At 35.2% G+C, this 11,686-nt stretch overlaps 1 protein-coding gene across 2 annotated transcripts in view; it reads right to left on the bottom strand.

Annotated features, from left to right (window-relative positions):
* Positions 1-247: 247 nt before the first annotated feature.
* The window catches only part of LOC123005317, a 38,350-nt gene continuing 26,911 nt past the window's right edge, over positions 248-11,686 (bottom strand). Inside the window, exons 4-7 of one of the 2 annotated variants that reach the window (XM_044399002.1) lie at positions 6,386-6,559; positions 5,447-6,338; positions 2,535-3,144; positions 248-1,600 (exon numbers count right to left, since the gene is read on the bottom strand). In XM_044399002.1, the coding sequence (XP_044254937.1) occupies positions 428-1,600; positions 2,535-3,144; positions 5,447-6,338; positions 6,386-6,559 (2,849 nt within the window). In that variant the 3' untranslated portion in view covers positions 248-427. The remainder of the gene's footprint in view (positions 1,601-2,534; positions 3,145-5,446; positions 6,339-6,385; positions 6,560-11,686) is intronic. The other variant, XM_044399003.1, reaches the window with a different exon arrangement.

The following is an 11,686-nucleotide window of genomic DNA, read 5'->3' as shown; positions in this document are numbered from 1 at the left end:
TATAAACTCAATCCGGGAACATACTGTATAATAATACTACATTTCCGAAAGCTACATCTAATAAAAAAAGTTAAAAAACAACATAATACTAGCTAACTTGCAAAATTAATACTAAAATGGAAAGCTGAAAATAGCCTCGTTAACACGGCTTAAGTCCATTAAAACACAACTTTTTGAATTTTTAAAAAATGCAGTAATATGCATTTTTTGCGTAATACTCATTTTCTAACTAAATAAATAACTTTAGTTTATTTTATAAAGTTTTATTATCCATTTTTACAATATAAAAAGTACATTACTAACTAAAATATTTACAAGTAGTAGTAAATGATGATGAAGATTATAAATAAATCAGTCCTCACCGATTTTCCCTCACATTTATTTACACAAAACTGTACAAGGATCGTCCATCGCGACCGCACGTCACTCACCCCACAAAGGGATATCCGGGATACGGTGCCGGGAAGAATCCCGGGAAAGCCGTGGGTTGTACGGGCACCGACGCCGTCATATACGTCGTTACCAAACTCGGTACGACTTTCGTAGAGAAAATCGTCGTATAAGCCGTCTTAGCCCCGAAAGTCAGCTTGAGCACCTTGCTATCAGTTTGCGTAACCAAAGTGCTTTGGACTACAGGCGACGAAGTGACGGCGAATTGAGCCGCGGGAAACAGAGGATTCACCGGAGGAATCGGTGGGATTGGGAGCGCAGGGGGTGCCAGTGTACTAGTCCCAAACTCAAAGTCTGTTTTTGTTATAGTTCCTAGAACCTTGGATATAGTGCTCAAGACTGTGTTTCCCCCGTTTACGATAGGAATAATGTGAGATTCGTAAACTGTTTCAATTTTGAAGACCGGTTTTGAGGTGGTGATGACTTGGCCTTGAGCCGCGGCCGGGTTTAAGAGTCTCAAGAGAGCCAATTGTTGGAGTTGATCAGGGTTTAAAGCTGGGGTTTGTTGAGGTTCGCTCAAAACCGGTTTTGATTTTCCTGTTTTCACTTTCTGAATTTCCGGAAGTTTGGATTTGTCAACATCAGAGATATCAAAATCGGAACCAATTTTGGCTAAATCCAAATCTTGAGGGAAACTTCTTTTCAATTGTCCTTCATCTTCTTGATCGTTTTGATCCCCAAACTCCAACTCCAGATGCAACTCAGACCCCGCTTCATCCAAATGACTATTAAACTCTTTCAAAGTTTTACTCGGAATGAAATGATAAGCTTCCATAGGTGGTAAAGTCTTCGTCGCCGTCACTAATCTTGTTATTAAATACGTTTGAACGAGTGTTGAAGTGGCTGTTTCGTTACCGCTGTGAATGACGGGCAGGATATGAGTCTTGAGCATGGTTTGAGTCGTGCTGAATGTCTCTGTGAGTGTTTCCAAGGGCGGAGTTTGCATGTCGGATGCCAGATAAATTGGTGGTAACGTGGCAACACTCGAATCGAAGAAATTATTGTCTTTGTAATTGCTTGAAGTGGCTAAAATATTTTCCGTTAATGGCTCGCTGCCTGACGGCGAGATTGTGGCTTCGGGAGTGTTCACGAGACTTTTTTCAAATGTGGACGTGACGGTTATGTAACGGGTGTTTTTCACGTTGCCGGCCTAGAAAAAAGGAAACAGATGGTTAATGAAATATTACACAATAGAGAAAAAAATTAAAAGAAAATACAGAAGAATTTTTGTTGAAATAATAATTCAAACAATAAAAATAAAAAAGGCAACTAAATTTTTGCTTGTTCTAATAAAAAATGTACTTAAAATACATTCAATATAAAGTAATTTTTTTTAAATATACAAAATTTTAAAATTCAAAAGCCAAATTTTGTATATCAGGTGAATAAAAAGTATGGGATCAAGCGTTCTTGCAAGAAAGTAATTACTTTACAAAATAAATAATTAGTACAACGTAAAGTCGTATAAAATATGAGCGTTTCACAGGATTTTTGTTTGAATTTCTTTTTTACGAACGCTTGAATTTCTAAAATGTCTGTGGTGAGCTTACAACGTAGTTTTAACAACTTGTTTAGAAGCACTAGAGTTTAATTAAAAAAATTGTCATAGTAGATTGCCATTAAGTCTGGTTTTTGAAAAACCTGAAAGCAACAAAAAAAATTTAAATTATTGTTCTTAATACACAATCACATTTTTATTGTATTTTGCATTGCACTAATATTTTTGTGTAAGGTAACTATAGTCTGTAAAAAACGCTTAGTTTCATACATTTTGTTCACCTTGTGTGTAATTAAAAATTATAAAATAATCTAATAAATAAATAATAAGAATAAAAAGTAACTAAAGAAAAAACATGATTATATAATTTTTAGTTAAAAAAAATTTATTACTCTGTATATTTCGAGGTATTATCCCGGCGCCTCCACCAAAATTCGCTGCTGTAAATTTAGTCTCTAAAGTATATGAATTTTTTACATTAAAATTAAGTTTTTACAGTATAAAATTCGTCTGGGAATCAAACTTTCCTTTCGAGCCTGTTTAGCTAAAATTGTCCCTAATATTTTATCACTTGGGTTTTTTATACCTGGAAGGTGAAAGGTGACTTGATTGTGGCAATCTCGTAATAGATATCTTTAAAATCCGGCGGCGTGGAAATTTCCACCTTGAGCGTTTCGAGTGGAAACGGCGTGTCAAGTTTATTTTCGGTGGAGCTTTGATCGTCAATAATTGAAGCAATTGATTCGGATTCTTCGAGTCCGTCGACGTCGTCGGACCTCGCTTGGGGCGTAACGACGTCGTTGAGTGCCGGAGACACGTCTTGCAGCGTCGTCGGCGTCGTTCCGAGCGTCTCGTTACTGGCGTCATTGTCGTCGTTTTGCTTCCTGATGGTAACGCGAGGCTTGGGTGTCGTCTTGTATTGCCATCTGCCAGGAGACCGATTCAATTTGAACTTGTAGAGGCTTGTAGATGCGGAGGTTTGCTCCACGGTAGAGGTCTGGACTTTGGGCTTGTAGCCACGACGACTGTAGCCACCGGAGCCTGAGGATTCCGTGCTGGTACGTTGCTGTTTACGACGGTTCTGGTAGCGTTTATTCGACGAAGTTGTTGCTTCTTCACTGTGTACAGAAGGTCGTGATGTTGTAGTTTTTCTGCTACTCCGACCGTATTTGTGAGGTCTGTGTGAGGTGTTGTGTCTGTATTTTATTTACAAGTGTTAGTGCTGTGTGCTCATGCAATCGTGCATTTGAAATATTCATAGCGGTTGCACATTTTGGAATTCCGTATGAAAATATGCCAAACAACTTAATTAAAAATTTCGAGAAATATTTACAAAGCAATGTTGAATATAAATTTTCAATAAAATTTATTTTCCAAATTTTACTTTATAATCTTCACAATTTTAAGTAGGTATTGTGTCAAAGTGACAATTTTTAAAAATATTAATAACTTCATTAAAATATTTTTTTCTATTTCGGTGTCACAATGAGCATTTTTTTCTATTTTGCGCCTAGAAGAAAACTTATTTTGATACTAAAACCGATGCTTTAATAAGCCATTTCAACACCTCGGGTGCTGAAATAGACTAGTACAATTTACTTTCTAGAGGTTGATAATGGTGATTTTCAGCGACTTTTTGAGCGATTTTTGTTATTTCAGGTGGTGTGCATGAAATATTTGTAGTACTCATTGCAAATTGAACAAAATTTTGAAAAATATTCGAGAATTGACACTTCGAAAATCGAATTTTTCAAACATTGTGACATTTATTATCAACCACCACCATATTAGTGCAGAAGTTCCTAAATTTTATAAAATTGACTTTTATGTTGTACGGAAAATGCGCAAAATAGAACAAAATAGCATAAAAATTTGTCTTATAAGTCATTTGTCATACGAAACGCGTTCTTTAATATAGACACTCGTACTAGTTTGTAACTAAAAACAGTTGTATAAAATGCAATTTTGTGGCACTGTTTTTTTGGCGACAATTTATGCAAACTTTGGTCATTACTGGCCATCAACTATCGTTTTAAGTAAAACATTGTTGCAGTTATATGTATTTCACCGAAAGTAATGCAATTTAAACTATTTTTGAGCAACTTGCATTTCCCATACGTCAAATGTCAAAAATTTTAACTGTCAAATATTGTAGAAGACAATCAGCAAAGTAGTCAGGCTAGAATCATATCCAAATGAGGAAAACATGTTTTGACAATATCAGTTTTCCATTTTTGTTAATTTGACAAATCAATGTAAATATGAGTATTTGCAAGCGTTTTTGCTCCGTACCTCATTGCAAAAACTATGTGAGAGGTTCTATTTTGATGCGTTACATTCTGAGATAGAGATTTCAACTTTTGTCATTATCATTTTAAATAAAAAAATACTTTTAAATACGTTAGGTGACAGATTAAATAAAACTTTTAAGTTGTCACTAAATTTTGTCAAAATCCCGTCGTCGTCTAAGTTACGCGTCAAAATTATTAAAAGAGACATCTGGCACATCAACTGCAAACTATTCAAATAGGGAAAACATTGATGGTATTAGTACAGTTGCTGAATTAAAATTCCGGGCAGTATTTTTCTGTGACTTCAAAAAGTTTATTGTAAACTGCCTTTTACTGTCATCAAGACTGACATTTGATAATTAAACTTTTCTGTCGGTGACGTTACTTTTGAAAGTAAATAGGTAAGTCAAAGTGACATAAACATGACAAGAGTAAAAAATGAAGTTATTAATGTAAAAGTTGTTTTAGGGTTTACATTATGAAAATGGCAATAGGTACTTCCTGAAATTTTAATTCCGCAACTGTACCATCTATTGACAGCTGATTTTCTCCTATAATAAATTCAATTTAAAAAACGCTCAATAAAAACAAGTTTTACAACCTCTCATTCTGATAATCGTGCGTTTGTAACACTCGCCACTGCGTAGTTCGTGTCATAAGCTACTCACATCACAATGAGGGTGTTTGTGACACTTGTTTTTTAATATACTATTTTGAGTTTAAAGTACCTAATAGATATACTTACTTATAAAGCTCCAATTCAAGATTTTGAGTTTCATAAAAACATTTACCAAAGGTACGGTGATCTACGAATTTAATAGGAGTACTTTATTGGAAATAAAAATATTAAGAAAAACGGATTGCTTAATCAGGTTTTACTCTTAGTATGTTATTTACTCAACTTTTTTGTAAAAAAAATGTGTGTACCTACAAAACACTCAAATTATATTTTGTTTCACATCAAAAAGTAATATCGGTATAAATAAAACCATTTCTTCCGTTTGCAATTAAACCGAATGAATATTTCAAATTTTCATACATTGGAATTTTTAGTGGCACACGGAATGCACGCTGCTATTATCGCAGGTAATTAAATTTACAGACTATATGGAATGTCAATAATTAAAAGTTAACAGTAATTGCTATTCCACTTTTTTTAACGTCGAATCAGCGTGCACTCTATCGGTGGATCCACACTTCAACTCACTTAGAAATTCTCCCTTGGTTTCGTGTACGTTGCGATTTCTTCTTGGTATGCTGCACCTCCTCGCTCTCCTCCTCCTCCTCCTTTTGTCTATTTTTGAACCGCGGCTTAAATGTGGGTCCCGCCGGTTTCCTCGTCGATTTGATGGAATTCGAAGATTCCGCCGCTACAATCGTCTCCTCGATGGAACCCGCGGGAGTTGGTTCCAAATGGCGATGATGCTTGCTTTTCCCCAACGAAGGGGCGGCTGTTTTAAGAATTCGCAACGTCGGCGACGGACTGATCTTGGCTTTTTGCGGATTGTGGATATGTGAAGTGCTCTGGAGGACTTGTGCGTATTTCCCCGAAATGTAAGTCCCAATCACGCTAGTCTCGTGGATAGTCGTCGTGCCATCCTTTACGACAGTTCCTCCTAATTTCGTGACTAATCCCGTTGGGTGTAATGAATCCGGACGTTTGTTTTTGGGTTCAGAAGTCCGAGGCTTGAGATGGAACTTTGAACTGGGTTTCAGGTTAATAACTTTGTAGGTTTCTTCAACAACTTCAGACGGTTGGCGGGACAGGAAGTCATATTCGGGTTCAGCAATATTGTTGCCGAGGATAACCGCCGGTTCTTCTTCAGTTTTAACCGAAACAACACTACTGATCGCTTTTTCCGAACTTGTAACAATCTCGACTTTACTAGATATTACCGGAGGACCACTCACGACCTCCACTTTTGTAACAATACTTGGAGAAACTTTTGTGCTTGGTTTGTCTTGACTTAAAGTTTTAACTTCGACTTTACTGGAAATTATTTTAACTTCGGTCTTGCTTGGTTTTATTATAACTGTTTCTTTTTTCGCAATTGGACTCGTATCGATTACGGTATTTGAAGATTCTACTTTTGGCGATTCTGAAACCGGAAAAATGTAACTTTGTTTTCTCTCGAATTCACAATACCTGAAACAGCGGCGCTTTGCGGGGAGAAAACCATGACAGTGTTTCCGATTGTAGTGGTAAAGTCGAGGAAGCCATAGACAGTTTGAGTGACGTAATTTCCCTGATTAACAGCTGGGGGAAGGGTGACTGATGAGGGATTGACGAATACAGGACCATCCGATGAAACGAAATTCACTGAAAATATCAATCTTTTTAATTATACCGGAGGAAATGTTGCACGATATTTCTGAGAAAAGTTTATGAAATATGAGCGACGGAAGTTTGCTCGTTTTCGTAGCTCTGGAGAACAATTTAAGAAGTTTACTTTTATAGAAGCTTCATACAATCACTATAAACTCACAGTGTTCATTAAAACGGCTTTGTAAACGAAAAGTAGTGGGGAAAGCACTAAGTCAGTTATTATAATCGAGTAGCTGGGCATAAGTGGTGGAAATATAGGTACAAATAAAGCGAAGGCGTTTACTAGCGGTTAGTCCAACAAATCGTGTTGTCATTTATCTTAAATGAAACTCTTGTTTTTAAAATAAATGTCACAGGTTTGTTAAATTTGAATAAGTCGATGAAAATTGTTTCCCATTCCGTTTGAAAATTCAAAGATATGAAATCAGTTTATGAAATATTTATTCGTTACGCTATCATTTTTAAATTGGGATTTCTCTTTGAACCTCAATCAAGAATCGGAAAAAAGCGTAAAAGCCGTGCTTTCACTATTGAAACGGAACAAATTATCTGCTTTTCTGATATTGTTTTATATCAAGATGAAAACTATCAACTTTTTCGATTCCATTCGACTTTCAGTCGGGTGCATCTCGTTTGTCCCAAAAACTCGCATGCTGCTTAAATCTCTTCCGCTCCGATTCGAGGTAAAACTTTGCCGCTTAGCATAACCGTTTGTTTCTGTGTTCATAAATAAAATCGTTAATTTTTTAATCACGACCGAATTAAGCTTTTAGGGAAAGAAAAGTTCGAGAGTGCCATCGCTCGAGTAGAAAAATCGAAAGGCGGCATTATGAGCTTAACCAAATAATTCAATTTAGGAAGTGATGGGGAAAAGCTGAATAATTGCTATGAGAGGAAAATGAAGATTAAGCTCGCGCTCGGCCAAATTGAGATAATGACCAGTTTTCAAGAGATGGGCAACGGATTTTATGGGTCACGTTTCACTTTAGGGCTCTTGCCACTCCACAAATGATGAATTCGATGAAATCAATAAAAGACTCGACTATATTTAGAAATGCTATTTAGGGCAGCGATAAATAATTTATCTCACATGTGATGAAACAAACATTCTTTAATGTTTGCTGTTTTCTCATAATTAAAAAAGTTTCATGAATAACTTGGATTAGGTTTAGTGTTTTTAATCAGCTCAACTGTGCGCAAAAATAGAGGAAATTTTAGTGAAGCCTTTTGCTAACATGTAATAATTTTCCATTTAAAATTATTTACTTTGTCTTAACCAAAAAAGCTTTTATGCGGAATTTTTCCGGTTCAATTAGCTCGTAATTTATCACGTGTAAATACGAGTTTGTATACAAATCTAAATATTCGCTTAGCAATTTTCAACAAAAAATTTTTCTCGCTATTGCAGATGTGTCGTTTAATATCTTCTTAAATTAATAATTCTCTACGTCTCTGTTTTATCTTCTTCATCGTTCTCTCAGACAAAATATATGGTCGGAGAGAAAACACGACCTAGTAATTTAGTCTAAAGCAAATTGGATTAAACTTAATCAAATATTTCAGGTTTCTGTTTTAATTAAAGAAATTCGCAGCAAACTGGAAGCCAAATTTATGCGAAACATTTTCATCTTTTGGTATTGCTATTACGAAATCATAATCCAAATTAATGCCGGCATAAAGGAGAAGCATTACTTTGGCTACGGGGAAGTAGTGATAAGTCTGAAATCTACTGAATAAAAAACAAGCAACGCTAAACAGATTATTTTGAACAAAGTAAAATTTACGTAAATGGCATTTTGACAAAAATTAAAGCAAAATTAACAACAAATGATTGGTCTTGGTACTTAATATATAAAAATAATTTTCTATAACTAGAAATCATAATTATGTTTTCAATTGGGGCTAAAAACTCTGTAGATATGGCGGAATCTGATTGCAGTATTTCCCAGTTAGCATAAATTTTCGTTTGTAAAATTGGACGTGAACGAATGGGATTTAAACAATTCGGGCGTTGGTTCGTAAGCAAAACAATGTATTGAGACGTATTTTTCTGGTTCTTATAGGAAACGAGTGCCATAAGTCTCTCGCAATATGTGATCCGGATTTCAGGCGCCGGCTGTCAAGAGTCGGCTGAAAACACGGCTTTCGTACCGCAGCAGCAAGACCCCACGTCTGTGTTTAATTTATAACGCCACCTCTGCAACGTCACTCCGAAAATTATTGCCCTTCCTATCGCCGACGCTGCTGAATAATGATTTTTGTTTTATCGCCACTAAAAACGGAAATGAATATTCATCCCATCCGAAAACAATTCCTGTTTACGATAAGTAGCAGACCGGACTAATCCGGAGGTGATTTTTCGCCGTCCCTCTTCGTATTAACGACCGCTTCTGCTATTAATTATAAACTTCATGTCTTGCTTTCATATGTTGTTAGCGAACTTTCAAATTTAATCAGGCGTGCGAGCAATAAAAACCAGAATACTGACATGGGTCAGACGGCTGCGTCCGAAAGCTCAGATTAACTCTAATCGCATGATCTAGTAATTGATCTGCATTGTGGACTAAACTTTGAAAAACAATCATTTTCTCTATTCGTATTTCTGCCCAGAGCTGAAATCATTTCCATTATTTGCAAACCTACATGTTTACGTTCTTCAAAGATTTTTTCTTGCATTAATTATTTATCACAATTTACAATATTGTAAGCTGACTCATGTTTCACTAAACCTTGACTTGTAACCCCATTAATGTCAAACGCTTTGAACGCAGTTCAACGCTTGATTTATCGACGAATTGAAAGAAAATTATTTATTGTCAAGTACTTGGCGCAATACAAATCTAGATTGAAAAAACACGCCCTCATATCTAACACTCATTGATTTTGTCAGATTTTAACCACCTACTAAGCAGATCAGAACCAAATAATCTAACGTAGACATAAATTATTTTTGTTATTTGAAAGAGATTCTAGAACATTGGTCATTTTTTCTTTATTTACCCATGTTTTAGTCAGATTAAGCTCTTATTGACTTGCCATGGATCATATATGGTCTGAATTTTTAATGGGAATTAATTCTTTATTTCGGTCTTTGCACACACCTGGGATTTAAGATGAGCTTTAACTTTTTAAGCCCTTCATTAGAGATTTAAAAGTAGCAGATGTGTCTCTTACACAAATAATAGATTTTGGAATTTCCATTCGTGTCGAGACTCGATTTATTCAGGCGGTAAATAAATTAAACGTTGGGATTGATAATAAATATCAGAAAAGCACAGTCACAAGAATAACGTTTGTGCTTCGGTTACAAATGGCCGATTCTAATTATGTTTAGATGAAGCGATGCATGAAACCTGGTGATGTTGGTTGGAAATTGTTATTATCCCCTGGAAGTGCTGCCAACACATCATGTTCCGTTTTGTTCGAAAATTGATTTAGGGAATTGTGTGATAATGTGCGAAAGGGCAAAACCTTGACCTTCACAGAAAATCCTGAATAAATATCGTGGATTTGAAATTTTGGGTTAATTAATTGGATTAGATTCTAATTAAGTGAATCAAGAGAATGGCCTTGCATTGTTCTAAATTATAAAAGATTTAATTATTTTTTGTGCTAATAATTATTATTTAAGAGAAGAAAGTGACACTTCTGCTAAATTCTAATAAGGTGATCTCACTCAGATTATATGACGACGTTTCCCAAACAGTGAAAAACAATTCAAGGTTTAACGTTTTTTGAACTCTTTGTTTTGATCGGGGAAAAAAATTGCCACTTCTAATGTCAAATCAATTAAAACATAACTGGAATGTATGTTCTAGTTTTTTGGACAAGGTTTAAGGTTATGGAGAAATATTCTCTCAGTGTTCACCTTTTGTGTGTCTCACAGGAATGCCAATATCCGCAAAACGGCCCCACAGTCATAAATTAATGAAAACAAGAAGAAAATACTCGTAATGTGGGCTCAGTATAAAACGTGGACATTAATAACATGGAAGTATGTAACGTCAAAAACAGAGCTTTTGAGCTCAGGTGACTATCTCTACTTCGATTTATGTCTAATGTTTGCAAACAATTCGAAAAATTGTTACTTGAACTTGATCTCGGGTCGAATATTCCGGACAAGGCTGATAAAGTAAGCGAAGTGAACGCTTGCTGGAGTTTAATACATTAAGACGTATGAACACAATGTTACTCAATTAAGACGATAAACCAGAAACAGATTGCATTTTGCCTGAACAGGTTTAATTGTCTTCGGTGTATAAAGTGCAATTAGTCTCAAGTGCACGAACTCCGGCATATGGAACAATTTATATGCTCGAACCATTTAAACTTAATGCGATAAATAAGCAAGAAACTATCGCAGACACTACACGAATTCTATATTCACGCTTAATTCACTCAGTATACATTCATGTTAATCAACGAATTCTAAAGAATTATTTTTTATTTATAAAAAATACAGTTGCTACATATTACAAAAATTGCACCAAAATATACTGGCCGCCAAAATTAACCGGACAACTACAACTAAAATTTTGCAATTTTCAAATTGCAATATTTTTGTTATTCTTTGTCGGATTTCGACGAATTTTTATTCGGCTTAAAGAATGAACTTTGAAAAACATTGTAATTTAATTCGAAAACATTTCTAATTTTGTCTTGTAAATGTTATACCTAAAAGACGAGAGCACTGTTTTTTTACTTTTTTATAGTGAGCTGTAGTGTGCAATAGAGGGAAAATTAAGTTTTTACTTATTTCAGATTATTGCCCGTTCTTTTTTGAATGAGGGACAATTTGTTTTAAAATTTTATTTTCTGGTGCCCCAGAGATACAAAGCATTGAAAAAGATGTTGCTTTTCCAGTGTTACTAAATATTCGTTCAGAAAGTAGGCTACATAAAAAGGTAGTTAAACCGAAAATTATTGCTTATGTCACCAAAAAAGCACAATTACGTTTTTGAGCACAAAAAGTCTGAAAAACTTGGAATCTCGAAGGATTACAACAAGTAAAACGGTTAATTATTGGAAGCTTCCATGCGCCTATTTTGAGTTTTTGACACATTTGACCTACATAATACGAACATTCATTGAAATTGGAAATGTAATGCTTTTATTGAAGGT

Source organism: Tribolium madens, unplaced genomic scaffold (assembly GCF_015345945.1).
Source record: "Tribolium madens isolate multiple individuals breed KSU strain unplaced genomic scaffold, Tmad_KSU_1.1 Scaffold_20;HRSCAF=117;Tcas5.2_LG4, whole genome shotgun sequence".
Taxonomy (NCBI): Eukaryota; Metazoa; Arthropoda; class Insecta; order Coleoptera; family Tenebrionidae; genus Tribolium; species Tribolium madens.
The sequence above is the reverse complement of the archived record's forward strand: the minus strand, read 5'-3'. Positions and strand labels throughout refer to the sequence as shown.